The sequence below is a fragment of the Boleophthalmus pectinirostris genome, unplaced genomic scaffold (genome assembly GCF_026225935.1).
Source record: "Boleophthalmus pectinirostris isolate CB_2022bp ecotype Guang Dong unplaced genomic scaffold, ASM2622593v1 HiC_scaffold_10, whole genome shotgun sequence".
Lineage (NCBI taxonomy): Eukaryota > Metazoa > Chordata > Actinopteri > Gobiiformes > Gobiidae > Boleophthalmus > Boleophthalmus pectinirostris.
This window is the reverse complement of record NW_026570971.1, coordinates 22,479,057-22,500,211: the sequence shown is the minus strand read 5'-3', so window position 1 is coordinate 22,500,211 and position 21,155 is coordinate 22,479,057. Positions and strand designations below refer to the sequence as shown.

Sequence of the window (21,155 nt, the reverse complement as noted above, 5' to 3'; positions counted from 1 at the left end):
TTTTGTTTATTGTTTATTTATTTGCATTCATTTATTATATTTATTTTTATTATTAATCATATGAATTTTAAACCAAATGCCTTGGCCTTTATTTTGAAAGGCACCTCAATGCTAATATGTCATTCATTTACGCTGCTTTGAGTCTTATACTGTGTTATGATATAGGACTGTGTATTCTGCATTTCCTGGTTTTATTTTGTATTTGTCATTGTAATCTATCCTTACCTCTCATATCTTTTAACTGTTACTATTTGATTGATTATTTCTTGCTGACTTTTTTATTCATTCAACAGCTCTCTGCATAACCCTGTGGCTGCAATCGTCACCTAGATTTGAACCCCCAACCCTTCTCGATTTCCTTATGAAATATTTTTGTGTAAATGTATAATCTGAATGCATTTCTGAGGAGTCTGATGAGTGAAAACACAGGGTGAAAAATGCTCCGTGTTACCAGTAATAAGCTGATGATGGTTCATATTGTGATGGGAGGTAAAGTGTATGTGAATGGCTTGTTTTTGCACTGGAAACACTGATTTGAGTAAAACAATGTAAAAGTCAAGTGCGTTGCTGTTTTTGTTGGTATGAATGAAGTTAAAATTATCGAGTCATCGGAGTCGATGGAGCCAGAAGTGCCCCCATGCTCACTTCCTATTTGAAATGTATATACACAGTCTATGTCCTTGACTTATAGAATATGTTATACAGTATTTAGTATTTAAGTTTTGCCTATGTAGATTGGTATTCAGTTAATTAAATGCATGATATAATAACAAATATTCACAAAAGCAAAGTTATATTTCAATAGACATTTATTACACCCGTACAGTAAACTTGAAACACAGTATTTGTCAATACAGAAGCAGCGAAGTGAAGTGCTTTGACACATATAGCTTGCCTTTTCTTTCCATTTTAAATCCTAGTCATTTCTATAAACTATTTACAGTTTGTGATATGTCTGGTAACTGCACTTAGCAACTGTGTGCTCAAAATACGCACTCCAAGCACCTAACGTTTGGTTTTAAAAGTTAAAGCACCATGCAAAAGTTTTAGACAGTTTTAAGACAGAAAGAAAGAAACAGAAGAACATAGATATCCTTGGTCCCTTTATGACCTTAAAGGTGCATTGCGTAGCTTTTCCAGACCAATTTACAGGTCAGATCTGTGGAAAGGCGACCCCGCTCACAGTCAGAATAGCTGTTTTTCTAGGTATTTTTGAGCTCTAAAACTGCCTGTTATTAAATAAATGTAAGGTAGAGTTGTTTAATGCCATACTGTGGAATATTCCAGGCAGTGCAATGGCATTTCCATAGAAACAAGCAGGTGGTGTACCCTCCATCAGAAAGTTACACAGTGCACCTTTAAAACAACAAATATAATATGCAAAAAGTATTTGTCTGAAAACTTCTGCACAGCAGTAGAGAAGTGTGCTTGCTGACTAAGTTGTAAGTCATGCGTTGTGGTGATGACATCTTGTGCGAAGGCAGGTGCTATCTACAGCTACTAAACTCAAGTCTGCTTGTTGGTCCTGACTCTATCACAAGTGTTGGCATGTTCTTGTGCAATGTTTTGACTGGCAGTGCATTCATTTCTAGGGTTAAGTAATCATTGTGTTGTGGTCACACGGCCTTGGTTCATGGGGATATTATAGAAAATGCAACTAGAAATTATGATTAAAGGGCTTATATTACATAAACTTGACTTTTATGAGCTTTAAGGCTTGCTGTTGCCTCTTCAAAAACATACCTGGAGCTGTGTTTTGTTTTATTCACACGTTGTCTAATCCTTTTTTAATTGGTCTGTCTACATCTCCAAAGCTCAAAATGCTATCTTCCACCTTGTGATGTCATGAAGAGGTAATTTTCAGGTTAATAGCTCCTTTTACCTTTTGTTCAGTAGAGACTCGCAATTCCATGGCTGAAATCATCCAAATTATTATAGGTGTATAGAGTTTAAAAACTCAATGGAGAACTCCCTCTATTACCTGTATTCCTGTATATTGTGTTTGAGAGAATAACTCCAGGTATGTTTGTGATGAGGAAACAATATTATAACAGAGACCAGAAAATAGAATAATATGGGCCCTTGAGGTGTGTATTCTTGAACTGAGGAATACTGTGGAAACTAATAGCAATTTTACTAATGTATGAAGAAAATAAGTGATTCACATATCATCTTTTAAAACAGAGCAATCACCCATAATATGATAAAACTTCAGTCTACACCTATGCAATGAAAATGACGCACTATATGTATTTCTTTGAATGAATTTTAATAACTTGTTCACCCATTTCTATTGTACTGTATCCTCCCTTTTAAATGCACCTATCTGCAGCATACGGTCATCTAACTATAATATTTTAGTTCAAAACTCTTTCTTTTCTTTAGCAAATTAAATTAATAATACATGTAAATAAAGGTAAACTTGCTCCTCAGTGTGGCTGTATCAAACTTAAATAAATACTCAGCTAATTCTTTGTATGTTAATATGTTACAAAAATGTGATTTAATTCATATGGGGACATATAATTCAATCTTTTGTATCCCCACTGAACCCATACTCGTACTCATAAAGGTATATTGTCAAAATAGCACAGTTAAAGAAGCCTGAAGCTCACAATGGTGTAAGACCACAAAACCATATGTTGTTGTGCAAGGCAAAAGTTCAACCTAAAGACACTGGCAGTGAGATTTTGGACCCACTGTTTGTTGAAAGTCTGAACTGTTGAAACTGGGCTGATTTCAGATATGAGAGAATCAAGTGGTGAAAAGGCAGTGTTTATGTGGCCTCCTTCTCCCTCTGAGCGTTACGGCGAATTTTCATCTCAGTCAACTGGATGTACCGGATGACGTTGGTGTCTGCAATCAAACAAAATAGGAAGATAATTTTATTTACTAGATGTGAGTGTTTTTATTGTGAATTAATGCAGTGTTTCTCATACTGTGGTGGAGGGGTTTAATTGTTAATCCTGCTTAAATTATGCATAGTCTTGTTTGGTTTAATCCTGGTTTAGTCCTTCCTTGCTGACAGGTCTATGTACCGTTACATTTTAGGCAACCGAACAATTGAATTTTATAAGGAAATTGTATTTATGTGCTAATAAAATTCACATTTTTTTTCTTTTTTCTTTTTTTTCCCTGCAAATGTTCTGGGGCTACTCCCTCTCCTCCAATGTACTGTTTCAAGAAATTGATGTGCAAAGTTCTCATTCATGCAACAATAAATGGTTGAAATTAGTTTAGTTGTTGTAAAATTTCCCATATTTTTTTGTTTGGAGAAAAAGCAACAAATTCCAAGGTTAACGCGCACACAAATTCAAAGCTTATTTAAACATAAGGTAACAGCTAATTCATTCTAATAGATTTTCTCATTATCATAATCATAATTAATGAAGACAGGTTTCCCCAAGAGCTTTGATACCTTGCCACAAAATACTGATACATCCTTACAAGGCTACTACTGTAGCCATGGTGCATTTTGAGCTTTTTGTACATGTTTTTCCAATGTGTTTTTTAACTACACATGGAAAACAAACTAACTAAACCTATGCTAACTGTTTTAGTAATACATGTACATATTTTGCCTCTTTTTATCTACCACATTTCATTCAAATATAGTATAATAGCATTTTTACTTACTTTGCCAACATGAGCAAACATCTCTACAATCCCCTTATCAGTCCCACACCATGCACTCAGTATTAAAGCTTCACACAGTCCCTCTGTTGGAGCCAAGTCCAAAGCCAATATGTTTTTCTGTTATTACCTTGCCTGGCTCACCAATTTACCCCATACCCATTATCTCTTATGTCATTCTGTTCTCACCATGTTTCTTTAAAGGAGGTTACACAACAATAACTTTTATGGACATCTCATATATTCCCATATACAGTCAGTCAATCAAATTACCAAGGCGCCAGAGCAGTAAAAGCAGCTCATATTACCAAATGCGTTAAATGAATTTAAAAGAGCAGAAGTAAATTTTCCGACAAAATGATTGCATTGCAGTTGTAGCACAGGTCTTCATGTCTGATTAGTATAGTTCAAATTATTGATTTTATTATATGTCTCCAGTATGCCAGTATGACAACCTGAGTTTAAGCCTAGGCTGACAACTAACATTTATCTTAAACAGGAGCAAACAAGGGTTTATATCATGTATCTAAGATTAAAATCCTATATAACACAAATGAAATCCAAATTTACACAGAACTGACTTTTGTGGGCTTAAAGCGATGTTGTAATGCTATTACCCCATCAAAAACATACCTGGAATTGTGTTTTGTTTCATTCACACAGTTTGTCATGGTTCCTGGTTCATTAGTCTATCTACATCTCCAAAGCTCAAAATGCTCTGTTCCAACTTGTGATGTCATGTAGTGGTAGTCTTTAACTTTTAATGGCTACCTTTTAACTTTTGTTCTATTCAAATTATAGTTAAAATTATCCAAATGATTCTAGTTAAGGTCTTTGGAGTTTAAAATCACAGTGGAGCACCTCCTGTATTACCCCATGACATCACAAAGTGGAGCAGAGTATTTTCAGTTTGAGAGAAGAACTCAGGTTTTGTGTGTTGAACATGTGAGGTTTGTTTGTGATGAGGAAACAACCTTATAACATAGTTCAGTATAATGCATAATACTGTATGGGCCCTTTAAGTAACTTGCATTATGGATTCATATTCTGTAAAGTTCCTCTGTTCTTGTCTTTACCTGATGGTTCCTGCTTGTGTGACTCCTTCAGGTAGTGCAGAGCCTTCTGGTAGTCGCCAAGGTGGTAGTAGGCCACTCCGGACCGGTACAGTGCTTTGAAGTTCTTTCCTTCTTTGTGCAGCACTTTGAGACAGTACTCTTTGACGCGCTCATAGTTCACCAGCTCCATCTGCAACAGGCACGCTGTGGAGGCAACACACAAGAAGAGTTAATACAGTGGGCTGGTTTATGTTACAGCTGAGAACCTTTCAATTCTAGATACATTACTAGATATCTGGTTTTCGGTACAATGATGTTTATAAATCCACGATTACTCTGAAGAAGCATTTTTATCATTTGTGTGTGGTGTGCATGTAACTTTCTAAAGTGTTCTCCCAGGAATCAAAATTATAAATAAATATTTATTTTTATTTAATTATTTTATTAGCAAATTTTACATACATTTTGAAATACATTTTTCATATTTTAGTTTTCTGCAAAGGTATTTAATTTTATTGTATGTAGCTAAAGCTATGGGTGGAGCAAAGATAATGAGATCTGAGATCCTTCTCGAGATCCAGACTGAATCAAAGGAGCAGGGTCTATGTGAGACCCAAGACCAAAAGGCTGATCCAGAGACAGCCACTAGACCAACAATTGATATAATTTTCAGAAACTAAAGAAAAGGTTGAGGACTCCACTGGACGAGAGCTCTCAGTCCAGTGTGAGGTGGCTCCTGTCTCAGACCTGGTCAGTCAGTCTGAGAAGCTCCTTGTGATCCAGGCTGGATCAGAGGAGACTGATCGAGACACAGAGACCCTTCATAGAAATATTTTACATGATAGAATGTTTGTGATTTACAAGACAAGAGGAATTTGACAGGAAAGTGCATCCTGCACAGCACATACGATGAAAAACAGTTACTTTTTACAGAGAATCCTATAGTGCCCCTTTAAAATTTGTTATCAGGACTGACCTTGTTAAGTACTGTCAGTGGCAAAATACTTTCAGTTATAGTGCAACTGAAAACACGTAAAGAAACACTGCACCGCCATATAAAGTCTATACACTGGAGGTTGCCTAATATGAAGATAACCTGTAAGATCTGACACAGTATTGTAATAACACTGGTCATACTAAAAATACCGGTGGAGGGTGGCTCTCATGTTGGTGAAGAAATATTATTCTACTAATTAAAAAGAATGACACAGTTGCATTATTAGACAAATTGGACTAAATTAGCTGCTCCCGATAGCGTGAGATAAGAGCCTACTCTTGTTAATTGTCTCTGATGAATATAGGAGCTTTAATGAGAGACCTTGAGGCAAAGAAGGGGTGAAGGGAACTACAAGTGATTATAAAGAGGCCACAGCAGTGAGTGGTATCTGTACAGAGAATGAGTCATACTGGTATAAATGATTCATGAGTATTCCCCCTGTTGTTGAAGACTCTTCACGAGAAAAGGTGAGTGACGTCTACAGAACAAGGCTGACGTAAGGCAAGGCAAGCGACTGACACAAAACTGGTGTGATCTGGCTCAAGAAATGTCCACAAAATAAACACAGAATAATAAATAGTATAACTATATATTTTACTATACATTTCAAACTCTATTTAAATAGAAGAAAAAAGCTCAATACAAAAGTAAAAAATTAGAGAAAATCAACACTGATGTACTGATCTTTGAACTGTAGTCTCCTTTATCATTAACTCATTAACTAATTATAGCCTACATTTTATACAAACAAATAATTAGACCTATCATGATAATTAAAACTATATTGAGTGATAACTCAATATAGACAGATGGAACAATATTTTTTCAGGGTCAATATTTAGCATCTGTACATTTTGTTTTTAGTTATTCTTTGGCCATTTGATGAGATTTGAGATGCAAACTAAGTACTATTGAAATATTTCATTCTGCTGATTATGTATTGCACCATGTGTTTTTTAACAACATTGTACATTTAGAATATTTTTCATGTTTTAAATCTTTTCTTAGGTTATTGTGTCAGTGGCTTAAATTTGTTTCAATATTATCATTTATTGTCTATAATATCTTCAGCAATATATCGTGCTTCAAAATATTTTATCATGACAGGCTTACAGATAATAATAGTTTATTTAATTCCACTTTATGGTAAAGTATCAATATCTAGTCAAATGACAATAATAATGGCAATACTAATTTTAGAATGAATCTAAGTATTTATGTATTTTATGAGTAGGAGCTGAATTATGCTTTTCAAGTGGCCCAGTGTCTTTCATTATTGCTTTAAGTTGTCATCAAGAATATATTTAGCATTTTTATGCCAGTTTCAGCAGTGGACTCGGATTTCACACTGACACATGTTGTTTTGGCTCAACTTTGGAGTTCTGACCCTTGACCTCCAGCACAGAAGGCACCAGTTGTCTGCACAGGTTAGAGACACAACAGGAGCAATAGCACTTGAATGTTACCAAATTTGAAGAAGCCCAGATTATGAACTGGCAGTAGATAACATTTACAGAAAGCAAAGCATTCAGTCTTCTATAACTAATATTTCAGCATTTATTTAACATAAATATTTGATTGTCTCCTACTTAGGATTTTGACTTGAATTGTTTTAAGCTACACTGTAACTTTAGTATTCTATTTCATTAAGATTAACTCTTGTCTAATATTGTCACTACATCTAACATTAGGTCCATAGTTGGGCTACTTAGAGAATTTTCTCGTTTTTTTTTTTTCAGAATTAAGTTAATTAAGATAAATTAAGAATTAAGATAAAATGTTTTTATTCTACTTCATAAAAATGCTATAAGACTTGAAGGCTATTTAATTCCCAGATTATTGCCATGTGTATCAACATTTACACATGTATGCCTTTAAAGCACCAGTACATACCTGCCAGACTGTTGTAACACTCCAGCTCAGCATTCTCCATGGCGCCTTTCTGTTCATCCGTGAGCGTGTTGTTGGACTTGGTGAAGGCGGTGAGCAGCGAGGACGGGGACTTAGGGCCACTATCCGGGTCCCCGAGCACCCTGCACAGCCCTTTGATCTCCAGCAGCGCACGGTGGTACTTGCCTATCGCCTCTCGGTATTTCTTATCCTTGTAACACTGTGTACCCTGGCTTTTGAAGTCCAACGCCCGCCTCACGACATCCGCGGGCTCGTTGCAGGACGGCTGTTTGACCATGGACCCTCCGTGGTGCCTCTGCTGCTGCTGCTGTTGAAGCTGGAAGCGGGCATCTTTGGTCCGGCTGGTGCTGAGTGGAGGCTGCGCGCTCGGAGCCTGGAGCCTCGGGGAACCAATGCTATTCTCGTTCATCCCGTTCTTGTCCGCCTCTTTCCCTGGTTGAATCACGCTCATCTTCGACATTATTACCGCGCGGTAGCTGCCCTGTTGTCCGATTACTGTTGAAATGGAAGATAATAAAGCTAATTCACAGCATCCTTTGGGTCATCGTTGTGCTTTCGCCTCGTCAGTGTCGCAGCTACGTCCTCCTGGTAATGCACGCTCTATCGCAGCCTATTCTAGTATGATCGCGTTCTCCAGAGCTGATTGGTCTAAAAATGCAGGGCCAGTTGTCCCTTGGGGTGCTCTGGCAAAGACGCAATCATTTATGAGTAATGCAATAATCTCTACAAAAAGATGGGTGGACTAATAATTTATTTTTTTAAAATCGTGACAAATTGAAATTTTCAGACAAGTAACTGAAGGTTATTTTATTCTCAAAAAAATAACAGATTTACAAGATTATAGGGTATACCGTTTATTAGCCTTTAAGACAATGATTAAACTGGCAACTATAGGGCCTGTACCATCTTATTCAGTTCAAATCCAACAGGCTTACACAAAACCTGGCAACTCAAAACAAATAGCCTTTGTCCATCCATGTCCACCATTGCCCTCTGGCCTAAGGCCATAAGACCTCATTTAAATAGATAGGCCTAAATAAATAAATAAATAAATAGAACAAAAATAAAAATAAAATAAATAATACACTATATACCAAATTAATTACAAATTTGATTTCAGAGTCATTATACTTTTTTCAAGAGGGGGGAACATTCCCAAAGCACAGATGGTGGTTTCCTTCACTGTTACACAGAGACTGACCCATGTTTGGCCTCTGTGTCTGCCATCTGCTTCAGCTGAAGAATTCTTTGAAAGAATGTTAGATCATCATGATATAATTTAAAAAATGTATAATCTTCAGTCCTAATTTAGATATTTAAACTATGCCTACTTATTTTAAACAGTGTTATACTTAAGACAATGTAACTGGACAATTGAATGAATGCCTGCTTTCAGTACAGAAATGATAAGGTCACAGTACAATATTCTGAATTCCATAAAGATTCTTTATAGTAGGTCTGCATTTCTTAAAACAGAGACTAAATCAAATCCACTGCCTATGTTACTTATATTTGAAGTAGTGCAGTGTTCATGTACAGTAATGACCAGAGACAGGCACTTGGCTCAAATGACATAATCTCCTCAAGTCTCTGGAGAGTTGCTTTCAATCTGCCGTTCTGATCTGAAATTAGAGGAATGCATTCACCTCCAGCCAGATCTGTCCGATAAACACCAAGCTGCCTGCACTATCTTGTCTCATAGACTTCTGTTTATCCCCATTATCCCCATGACGCTCCATATGTCAGTATTGTGTTCTGTTCTCTGCATTACCTTATGTTTTTTTTTTTTTTTTGTCATGCTGCTGGAGCCTGCATTTTCAACACTATTATATTACTCAATCATATATAATCCAGTTATTGCAATGGATTGACACAGGCTAAACAATGCAGCATTGAGCTGCAAAGATGGAAAGTATAGTGATAACTTTAACCACTAAACATGACTTCAGTAATACCAATGTTTCCCATTAAGAAAACGTGAACAATAAATATAGAAGAAATAGCCTAACCGGCATTTTTACCATGGCCTGTAGGTGCCACTAGCCTCAAATTAAATATACAATGACCGGACAAAACAATGATAGGACTACTCAGCACTCAGCAATGTCAATTAATTGGATTATTCATTACTTCTTCTTTTGCAATATTATTTATTTCCGCATTTTAGGTACCATCATCATGTGCTGGTGTTTTGTGCATGTGCTGGTGTTTTTGCCCATTTGTCCAGTCATAGTCATGGGGCAGTGGACTCAGCTGTTTGTCTGGGTGTGTCTCTGGAATGTCTCCTCTGTAAAACATATGCGTCTGTCCAGAAATAAAAATAACACACCGTAAATCAAATAACATCAATGTGCAATAACTTATTTATCTTCATAATGTATGCTATTTTGTTATTTGCTTTACATTCTAATTCTGTAACTACAAACAACATGTTTTGTTAAGTATAATGAATAATTAATAGTAATAATAATATAGAAAACTACAAAAAACTATAAACAAGCAAACAAAAAATATTTTTCTTAATGCATACGCAATCAATCGACGACAAGAACAACATTCTCTACGTCATCAATATGAGTCTAAGTTTACATCATGGCGTCGGTAGATTTCCGAGGTAGAACTTTTTAAACTAGTCATCTCATCGTTACTAATTTTGGCCATATTTTGTGCTTGCTAATAGCAAAGTGCTTTCTATCACGTAGTAGCGTTCATAAGCTATGGGCATTATTAGGTTAGCTGAATAATACACCTTTTTTTTCTTTGACATTAGCCACTGGAGCTAACTGTAGCATCTCGGGAGCGCCTGTCACGTCTTTGCTCGCTTAAAAAGACTGAATTATTGTTACACAGATCCATTGCTGCACTAAATATGTCTTCTGCAGAAAACCTTCTTGGTATTTCGTGGGTGGACAGTGGTTGGGTGCCTATCCTTAACCCTGGAAATGTACTGGACTATTTCTCTGAAAGGAGTAACCCTTTCTATGACAGAACCTGTAACAATGAGGTAGTGAAGATGCAAAGACTAACCCTGGAACATCTCAAGTGAGTTACCTTAGATTTTAGTTAATAATTTAAAGGGGATACTGTGTGTATGTGTGTGTGTTTTAATAATAATCAGTCTTTTTGTGATCAACAGTGTTCATATTATGATCTAATGTCACTGTGCTTTACTTTAAATGTTTTTTTAATGTACAACTGCTCTGCTTGGCCCTTTGGAGATTAATAAAGGGTTATTAAATTAAGAAAATAAAAATATTTTGTATTTTCAGCCAAATGGTTGGAGTGGAGTACATTCTTTTACATGCCCAGGAACCTATTCTTTATATCATTAGAAAACAGCAGAGACAGTCTCCCACACAAGGTAAGACACATGCACTAAATAAACTGAAAATGTAATAACACAGATATAAACCTCTGGAATATGGTAATTGCTGTGAAACTGAATGATACCTTTTACTTGGTGGAGTCTTCTGGTGAAGAGCACAGTATTCATGAAATGTTAGCGAGAGTATGGCCTCAATTTGCACTACCACGTGTACTGCAAGTTGTAATTCAGCTAATATCATTAAGTATCACCTGCACACCTCAGTATTGTGCAGTACTGTATTGTAGCATTTTTATAATGTTGCCATAAATTGTACTGTTGGTCCAATACCGTTTCATGATTGTAATGATCATGTATTGTGGATCTGGAAATTGCTGCCATCTATATTTAACTTTGTGCTTATATTTCAGTTATTCCTTTGGCTGACTACTACATCATAGCTGGAGTCGTGTACCAGGCTCCAGACCTGGGGACAGTTATCAGTTCTAGAGTGGTAAGCATTAGAACGTATTAAACATTAATTAAATTTTTACTTTTCTGTCCTTCTGACTGCTGGCGTTTTGTTTTCTGTATACAAACTGTATTTTCCAGCTATCTGCAGTTCATGGTATTCAGTCTGCATTTGATGAGGCCATGTCTTACTGCCGCTATCACCCTTCAAAAGGTTATTGGTGGCATTTCAAAGACCAGGAGGAAAGAGGTATGGGGTCTGTTATGGCTTTGATTTGACTTATTGTATAGAATATAATGAATGATCAGTGTTGATTGTCCCAAAATAGAAAAGACCAAACCAAAATCAAAGAAAAAAGAAGAACCAAGCTCATTGTTCCAGAGGCATCGGGTTGACACACTCCTGTTAGATCTGAGATCAAAATTTCCACCAACATTTTACCAGGTGAGTTTTTATCTGTTTTTTTTACACATATTTTTATATAAACTTTTTTCACATTAAACCAGAAATGACGTAACATTGTTTTTGTTTTGCAGCCCAAACCCGGTGAAAAGCCAATTCCAGGTATAATCTACTTTTTTATATATTTTTGGGCATGTAGCTTATTCCATATCTTATTAATTTAGTACCAGGATATTGTAAACTATGCTAATTAAGTTTATTTAACTTATTTAGTGTCACGCATCATCTGAGAGTTGCTCAGTCCGCTGTGATTAATACAACACTTAATATAACAATAACCTGATAGATTTTACAATATTAAATCAAACATAAAGTGTCCTCTTTAGATAAAACATTCTAAGAAGTCTATTAGCTTATATGATTAGGATACTAGTTTAACTGGCTCTGATCTTTATTCAGTCTGTTTTGCTTTCCATTACAGTTGAGGTAAAGAAAGAGCCTGAACCTCCAGCTGAAACTGTCAAACAGGAGGAAAGGGAACCAGCTACAAAATCCTCTGCTCCATCAGCTCCCCCAAGTAAACCACCACCAGAGAAACGAGCCAGACTCCAGTGATCTACACTTGTGTCACTGAGTTCAAAATAGATTACATAAATAAAAATGTAATGAAATACCCTACCAGTGAAGGGACGGGCTCTTCACCCAGAACTAAGGATCTACTCAAATTACCATAAATAGTGGCTCAAATTAACCACAGAATTTTTAAGATTCCTGAATGCATCATCACGTGGATTCATTCTTCTCAGTTTACAAAATGCAAAAATTGAACTTAAGGATACTGGCTATTAGTAACACCACAGGTGAAAATATATTGTAATGAACACGGGTTAAAGCATTGTTCTTTGCAGCAGCCATTTTACCCTGTATGCAAAGGATGAGGCTGCTTAGGCTGACACAGCATCACTATCAGTTTACGGTCGACCTCAGCATTCTTATGCGGGTACCTCTTTGTTATTAGCCTCCTTCAGGATAATGACAAAAGATGTTAAAAAGATTAAGGTTTTCTTCTTTACACATGTATACTTTACCATTTATTTCTTTGTCTGTTTTTTATGTTTTGTAGTAAAATATATCAACTCATAAATGTTGATGCTTTATAACATGTCTTGACTCAGTTCTTAACATGCATTTAAACTTAACTGGGAAAAAAGGGAGAAAAAATAGTTGTGCAAACTGTTTTCTGATGTTTTATCATTTTTTAACTGTTAAGTATATTGCTAATAGTCACCAAGGTGTTTAAATAGTAAATATAACATTTATTATAGATATATTCAAAATATATGTGGATTTCTGAGGGGGTTATGACCTGTAACTTAGAACTGTAATAACCCTATGCAATGTATACAGTAATTTCTGAATGAACTGTGCTGTCTAAATATCCTTCTCCAATGTAGTTCAACCTGTTGAAGGCAATTGCAGCTATTGTTAAAATGTACTATGAGGGGTTATTTGCGGTTAATGTCCCCCTCTTCAGTCAAGACACTGAAATGGTCACAAGGGGTCGCTGTCTGATTAAATTTGACACTGTTTCTAATTGTTTTAATGCAACTCACAGTCAGAGCAGCGCGAGGTCATGTTCAGGTCATACACTTTGGAGCGTCTCTGTAAATAAATATAGACAAAGAAATGTAAAAAGGGATAGCAGATATCAAATTACAGCATTTAAAAACAGAATATATTAGCTGCTATCAGGCTACCACAGCTAACCCGAGAAGAAGTTGTTCGCAGGGCGTGGTGGGATAGGAGCAGCTCGGTGGAGGACTACATGGAAACAGTGCCCCAGCTGGCTGCTGCTAGCTGCACACATGAAGATGGCTGCAGAGGGGATTTTCAGGCCAGTGTCTGAAAACAGAGCTCCGTCTGTCATGTTCGCCGTCGACTAGCCAGCGTGTCCCCCCGGTTGATGGTGACTCGGACGGGGATAAAATCAAAACAACATGGGGTCCCAGACTTTACAGATCCTGAGGCAGGGGGTCTGGGCTTCAGTCACAGGCGGATGGTACTACGACCCCGACCAGAACACCTTCGTAAACGCGTTACATCTGTACATCTGGCTGTTCCTGCTATGCTTCCCTTTTACGCTTTACATGGTGAGTGCTGTCTCTCCGTGGATCCGGTTATTATTCCCGTTTTATTATCGTATTTACCGAGGACTGTTGACGGGAGCGCAGGCAGCTGGAGGTTAGCCTGAACGCATGTACGGTCTCGGGCTATTCTCCGGAACGGGGACAATGTAGCGTCCCACCATAAGTGTTTCTGTTATATATTATATTTAAATAATTTGCCAATAACAAATACCTTTTTTGATCTAGTCTTTTGTAACATCAAATCAAAATGACCTATATTATGCACCATATTCTTCTTTATACGTGTCCTATCCAGTTACCAGCTATAAAACCAGAATGCTCTTTTGTTTAGCCTCAACTTCAGATCATCCCCCTTTACGTTTATGCATAAAGCAGCTGTACACGCTATCATCAGTGAATATAATAATACCCTTCCCCCTTATCTGCCCCTTTCTCCTGCCCCTGTGCCTATATAGACCTGTACACTGATTTGCCATATCACCAGCTCTCAGGCGCTACCAGCTGTTATTGAGAAAACCACAGCTCGCCAGGATGTAGCAGGAGGAGACGATAATGTGAAAGATAAAGACTGGCTTTGAAATGTGTTTATCATGTGGAACCGTGTTGTCAAATCCTAAATTGTCCATGATCAAAGTTCACTTTATTTGCTTGCTTGTTTTTGGTATTGAAAGGTAACCCTGTTAAAAAGCACCCCTTGCATTCTTATAGCCTGTATCAGATTTTTGTTTGACTCATTGTAGATTTTTTTTTCATGGTTTAAACAGACTATTATGTTTATATTTCGATATCCTTTCTAGCCCACCCCAAGAGCATTTATTCAATTAAATAATAAAAAAAGAACAGACAGGTTTTCTGGAAATGACATAATACTGGTATGATTAATATGTTGTCATCTAATTATGTTAATTGCAGGCATAATGCCCAAATGTGTGGTACATGATGATGCTATTCAGTGATTACTGCACAATACCTGACAAATTAGTGGCAATGAAAATTCAAACATTCAAAAAGAGAGACTTGTCTGTAACTGATCTTAATGTTTTGCATGCTGGTATCTGCATTTTTAACACTGTTTGAATACGGTTGAACTATAATACAAATATGGTAGGTATAGGAAATAGATGAACGTGCAGCCAAATTAGGAATCAACTTTCTCTTGTTTCAGTTGTTCTTCACTACCTCATTGGTGTAAGCTCTAAGTGTTGTGTTGATTAAAAATAAGTTGGTTGCTCCATTTTCTATCTTTTCTCTCAGATTTTATGTTTTTGACATTGGGGTCTTTGCCCAGTTTGTGTAAGCCAAAAGTCACCTTCTGTGTTATTTATGGCACACTTTTATTGGAACCTGCTATTACATGTATTGCAGAAGAAGTGATATGGGGGTGAATTACAGTGCCTGTCTCTATAAATGCACAGGGGAAGTCATGTGTGTTTGCTAAGCTCACTAACTTCTATATCGAGAGTGAGATGTTTCGTATTGGTCTGTGGTCTTCCCTGCTATTCCGGGAGTGGAAATACATTGGTCAGCTCTGTGGTTTATATAGAGGTTTGTGTGTGATAAACAGATGCAGCGCTGCTCACCTCAAGGACAGGACTGCACATAGGCTGCGTCCACACTAGGGCTGCAATGATCATTGCGATCAAATTGAAATCATTATTTGAATGGTCGGAAACAGCAACTTGCAAATACTGCAATTATTTAAAGGTCCTGTATGATGCAAAATTGACCTTTTAGTTACCTCATCAAAAAGATAGACGGTCTACAACTCCAAAGCTCAAAATGCTCTGTTCTCCCTTCTGATGTCATGAAATAGTAGTTAAAATCAACAGGGTTAAAATGATCTAAATGATTCTAGTGAAAGTGTTTAAAAACACAGTGTAGCTATACTACCACATGACATCACAAGGTGGAACAGAGAACTCCGAATGCCTAAATATGCAGGATGTGTGTGCTAAAGATGTGTGAATGAAACAAAACACAACTCCAGGTATATTTTTGATAAGGAAACAGTATTATAACATAGATCAGAACATAGTGTAATATGGGCCATTTAAATCCTTTGTAATGGTAATCGCAATTTTGAGATTAAAAAAATCATCAAAATTGTGATTAAACCATGACTAAACCAGGATTTAGAACAGGAAAAGGGTTGGTTTAACCCTGGAGGAAATCAGGGTTAAACCAAGTTTGCATCAGGACTAAACTGGGGTTATACCAGGACTAGATCATGACCAAACCAGGATGTAAACAGGATCAAACCAGGTCTACATTAGGACTAAACTCAACCAAACCAGGACTAGACAGAACAAATGTGAACACAGCTATAGAGATAGTACATGTAGTATTGACTTCCTGAAGTATTTGATTCAGGCTGCTAGTCCAGGTAGAACTCTGTATATGTGAGGAAGCATTCAGAATAATTAATGTCAGCTCTTAAAATTACAATACAGTGTTCACAAGCAGTATGATAAAGGCTCATTTGCAGGATCAAAATATGTTTGAGTAACCTTAATCCAGATAATATTGTTTATTGTAGATGATATTGTTTATTGTAAGTCATTGCTTACAAAAACAGAGAAAACAGAGCAGTTCATGAACCAAATGCACACATAAAGCATGCTACAGTGATTATGTCATTATTAATCAACAGTTTGTTTAAGAAGACAAAAATAGGATAATTGAATACATTCTGAAAAGACTTCTGAATAGCTCTACTGCTCTCTATTCCATTTAACAACATCATCAAATGCTTATAAGTATTTTTCCTATCATTTCTAGTGATGCACTGATCTGATACTGGTATCGGATACCGGCATCAATGCTGAAAAAATTGCAGGATCGGATATCAAATTATTGGTTCCACCAATATCCTGGGTGGGGCAAGAAATTGATGTAATCAGACTGTTTACTTTTTGTAGTTGGTCAAGAAAATACCAGAATGCCATAAAATTCCATTTTAATTTTTTATTTATACAGAGTTAATTGTTACTTCAGAGATAAATAACAGCTACATAACACATTAAGATCTGTTTTGTTTTATTTTTACTGAAAAAGATGGAGCGGTGCATCCCTAATAATTTGAAAGCTATGCTATGTGTAATTTGTCATTATACATTCAGGGATTACACCAAATGTACACCAAAAGTATATTTGAATAAAAAATATTCCAGTACCTGATGGCTGCAAGTTAAGCATGCATTGAAATGGTCAGTCTTGGACACCTTAGGCACTTTGCTTGGCCTGCAACACCCACTTCCAATGATAAATACACAGAGATTAAAATGGAGGCCATGCAAAAGGACACCCACATGTCACCTGATGACTAAACAGCATGATCTAATTTCATGTCTTGTAATGATCAGCATATTGCTCAGTCCATGTGAAATCGAATAAATCTCACATTGAAACATTAGCTTGTCTCTAATAAGACATTGTCACTGTGATGTGCACTGAGTAGACAGACCGCTCATTCTCCTGCCGACAGGTGACACCGGCCACACTGGTCCAGGTTTGAGGCTGAACAAAACTTTGTGTTGTTGGAGAAAATGTGGAAAGCTGCTGTCCTGCTGCTCTAAAAATACCAAAGCCCAGTCTGGACCACACTTGACCTATTTATTTCATCAAGTCTTATAACAGAGATTTTTGTAGAATTTCCACCGTGTTCATTTTATTATGACCCACTTTTATACAACCAGTGTTATTTTTGTGCTTTGTACTACAAAGAGTGTGAATAATTGGATGGAATGTTCCACAATATGACGTTAAACAATTCTACCTAAAATTTATTCAATTACATGTGGTTTTATAGCTGAAAAATACCTAGGAAAACAGACATTCTGACTGTGATCTGGCTTGCCTCTCCAAAGATCTCACCTGTAAACGGTCTGGTTTTGTCTCAGTGAAGATAGAAAGCTTTAATGTCATACTGTCAAACATTCCAGACAAAGCAATAGCATCTCTGTAGAAAAAAGCATTTGATGGACCCTCTGTCAGAAAAGTTACTCAATGCACCTTTAAGTCACTATATTCTGAATTTATTACAATTCAAACACTACCCTGAGAGTCAGCTAGTGTAGACAGACATTAAACACTGGTTGCAACTGACTGGACAAATTCATGGTAGTTTTTTTTTTAGGCATGCCATGTGCATTCAGTAATAGACTAAAAGTGGGCATAGTGGTGGCAAACGTTCCCAAAATCTTGCCAAAAACAGCAGAGAGGTTTTAGTAAACAGCATCTGTGAAATACAGATTAAACTATCCAGTACTCCCAAAACTCTAGTTAACAGACTCCATGCATTCCCTCTGTGGGCATAATCCTTATAATCTCAATACAATTTTTGGTTGACTAAAAAAAAAAAAAAATCAACTGAGACATCATTGACTAGACTACAATGACAAGACTACAGCCCGACTACCAAATATTTTGAAATCACTAGTGTAATATTAAATTACACTGATGTAATAAAGGAAGTTGTTTGGTAATTTGTTTATATTGTGAATTTAATAATGCACTCATGTTTTTGAGAGTGCAGACTTGACTAATACAATGTGCTTGATTGTGTAACAATGAAAGGCCAGTCCTGTTTTGTTTGCACATTTAACAGACATCACTCTCTAACTGTGGTACATCAGTCCTGAGCAGTTCAAGATTTGATTTAACTTTATGAAAGGTCCTATATTACGCAAAATGGTCTCTTGTGAGCTTTAAGACAAGTTATAATATTGTTACCTTCTCTAAAACATACCAGAGTTGTGTTTTGTTTCACTCACACATGTTTGAGTATACCTTTTATTTTCAATTCGTCTACATGTCCAAAGCTCATAATGCTTTGTTCCACCTTGTGATGTCATGTAGAAGTTGTTTTCAAGTTAACAGCTACCTTTTACCCTTAGTTCAATAGAGACTGACAATTCCAGAGCTGAAATGAACAAAATGATTCTAGTGAAAGTGTATAGAGTTTGTTTAAAAACACAATGCAGCACTTCCTGTATTATTACATGACATCACAAGGTGGAACAGAGTTTTTCCCGTTTTCATAAATATGGAGAAACAAAACAAAATTCCATGTATGTTTGTGATGAGGAAACAACATTATAACATAGAACAGAAAATAACGTAATATGGCCCTTTTAAGATCAGATTTATTCTGGTTTAGTGTATAGATTTGGACCTGAAATTTAAGTTAACCAATTTCTTGACAGGACTCATTTATGCACCTTAAGTTAAAAACTTAAGCAAGTAAATTTTTCCACTATGAGTTTAAATATGTCAAAACAAAATATTATCAAATATTTTATATGATGTGGTACTTCATATAAAATGTTTGAGAGTCATAGAAAACAACTAATAGCCTAGTATTGTTATTCCAAACATAAGGTATATTTAAGTGCATGTTTCTCTGTGTGTAACCCAGGCCCTGCCACCCACCATGGTGATAGTGGGCATCTACTGCGGAGTAATCGCTGGCATGTTTCTGCTGCTGAAGACCGTGAACTACCGCCTCCACCACGCGCTGGACGAGGGGGAGGTAGTGGAACGCAAGGCCAAAGAGAACCAGTCCAACAGCAGAGGAGCCACAACCGGACCCAATGACAGCGCCCCCCGCAGGCAGGACGGCAGTGGGCCTGGGTGAGTCAAGCTGAACAGAGAGAGGGGGACAGAGAGACAGACGGAGTGAGACAGGGAGAGACAGAGAGAGACAGAGAAAGACAGAGGGAGAGACGGGTAGACACGGAAAGAAATAGGCAAAGAGAAAGACAGAGAGAGACAGACGCAGAGAGAGATGTAGACAGAGAGAGAGGGAGATGGAGAGATACATCAGTGACGGAAGTGACAAATGAAGTAAATGCTGTGTGACTCGTAGGCAGCAGCGGTGACCTAGGAAAGAGGGAGTAGGACTGAGTGGGAAGAACAGTGGTTATGGAGCAGTGATGTGGGTATTTTGTGGTATGTCTTGTTCTCTTGAAGTCGGGATATCAAAAGAAACATGTCATAATTCAAAAAAGGATTTAACTGGTACTTTGGGTGAAGGGCTGAACAGTTTTGGAAACATTTATCTGATGATGATGTTCCTGTTTGATTTGTTTATTGTTTGGTTAATCTGTTAAAGGTCATAAGTTACAAAAAATGTACTTTACTTACAAAATTTGTGAGCATTAAAACATGTTATAATGTTTTTACCTCATCAAAAACATACTTGGAGTTGTGTTTTGATTCATTCACACATGATTAATTAATCATTTATTATTAGTCTGTTGACATCACAAGGTGGAACTGAGTATTTTGAGCTTTGGGTTTCTAATTTAGTGGTAGTTTTCAAGTTAACTGAAATTGTTTACCTTTAGTTCAGTAGAGATTGCCAGTTCCAGGGCTGAAATTATCCAAATGATTCTAGTGAAGGTGTATGGAGTTTGAAAACACAGTGGAGCGCTTCCTGTTTTACCACATGACATCACAAGTTGGAGCAGAGGGTTTTCTATTTGAGAGAAGAACTCAACATAAATATGCAGGATTTGTGGGTTAACCTGGCATCTGCTTTTCTCCATGTGTCATTGCTTTGCCTGGAATGTCCCACAATTTGGTTTATCTGTCTTGTGCAAATTTATTCAATTAAAAGTGTTTTTGTTACATAAATACATAACATACAAACATACATACATAAATACAAAACACATACAAAACACCTCTCCTCAGATCAGAGGATCCCCAGATCCTCTAACTTGGCATGGTGGTGCCGCCATTTGCCTGTCTCTATGGAAATGAACAAGCTATATTATTGTGGAACTTTCTAAGCAATGCAATAACATCTCCATGGACCCTCCACCTGAAAAGTTACAAAGTGCACCTTTTAACTTGGCATTTGCTTAAATTTTGTCTTGTATAGGCATGATGATGATGCTGATAATTTGGCTTTAAGTACCTGACAGTAGGGCAGAGACTTAACAAAGTACAACTATAACTTATTTCCTTTGAATTTACAGCATATGGTACCACAATATATATCCAAATTATTTTCTAACTGTTATTTACCATTATAAGTACTTATAGAATAACAGAACAAATATTACAAGGTGTCTGGGGAAACACTGTCCAGTTATTGTCTTATTACACAAATGTGTAGGCCAAACTAGGATATCGACTGAACTGATATCGACTGAACGATATCAAAATTTAATATCTGTATCCTGTCAGTGCATGCCTAGTTTTATATTGTCCATGTTTAGTCCATATC

The 21,155-nt window shown here is 36.7% G+C and overlaps 3 protein-coding genes across 4 annotated transcripts in view; 2 read left to right on the top strand and 1 right to left on the bottom strand.

The window, feature by feature from the left end:
- Window positions 1-823: 823 nt before the first annotated feature.
- Window positions 824-8,195, bottom strand: LOC110171111 (tetratricopeptide repeat protein 9A). The gene is made up of 3 exons (XM_020936800.2): window positions 7,579-8,195; window positions 4,710-4,892; window positions 824-2,856 (listed from the first exon to the last, which is right to left on the bottom strand). Exons 1-3 carry the CDS (start codon window positions 8,054-8,056, stop codon window positions 2,777-2,779), a joined length of 741 nt encoding a protein of 246 aa, XP_020792459.2. The 5' UTR covers window positions 8,057-8,195; the 3' UTR covers window positions 824-2,776.
- Window positions 8,196-10,151: 1,956 nt separating this feature from the next.
- Window positions 10,152-12,934, top strand: med6 (mediator complex subunit 6). Its single transcript, XM_020936796.2, has 8 exons — window positions 10,152-10,210; window positions 10,479-10,638; window positions 10,866-10,957; window positions 11,332-11,414; window positions 11,513-11,621; window positions 11,701-11,816; window positions 11,909-11,936; window positions 12,256-12,934. The coding sequence occupies exons 1-8, from the start codon at window positions 10,189-10,191 to the stop codon at window positions 12,387-12,389; spliced, it is 744 nt and encodes a 247-aa protein (XP_020792455.1). The 5' UTR covers window positions 10,152-10,188; the 3' UTR covers window positions 12,390-12,934.
- Window positions 12,935-13,410: 476 nt separating this feature from the next.
- pcnx1 (pecanex 1) overlaps window positions 13,411-21,155 on the top strand; it is a 43,119-nt gene continuing 35,374 nt past the window's right edge. For both annotated transcript variants that reach the window (XM_055158055.1, XM_055158051.1), the window contains exons 1-2: window positions 13,411-13,924; window positions 19,338-19,552. In XM_055158055.1, the coding sequence (XP_055014030.1) occupies window positions 13,772-13,924; window positions 19,338-19,552 (368 nt within the window). In that variant the 5' untranslated portion in view covers window positions 13,411-13,771. The remainder of the gene's footprint in view (window positions 13,925-19,337; window positions 19,553-21,155) is intronic.

Bases quoted from the DNA above. Each gene is read 5' to 3' on its own strand.
- LOC110171111 (XM_020936800.2), bottom strand. From the start codon at position 8,056: ATGTCGAAGATGAGCGTGATTCAACCAGGGAAAGAGGCGGACAAGAAC. The intron at 4,893-7,578 runs GTATGTACTGGT...TTGCCTCCACAG, and splicing joins GTGTTACAACAGTCTGGCAG to CGTGCCTGTTGCAGATGGAG. The intron at 2,857-4,709 runs GTAAAGACAAGA...GTTTGATTGCAG, and splicing joins ACACAAGCAGGAACCATCAG to ACACCAACGTCATCCGGTAC.
- med6 (XM_020936796.2), top strand. From the start codon at position 10,189: ATGGCGTCGGTAGATTTCCGAG. The intron at 10,639-10,865 runs GTGAGTTACCTT...TTGTATTTTCAG, and splicing joins CTAACCCTGGAACATCTCAA to CCAAATGGTTGGAGTGGAGT. The intron at 10,958-11,331 runs GTAAGACACATG...CTTATATTTCAG, and splicing joins GAGACAGTCTCCCACACAAG to TTATTCCTTTGGCTGACTAC.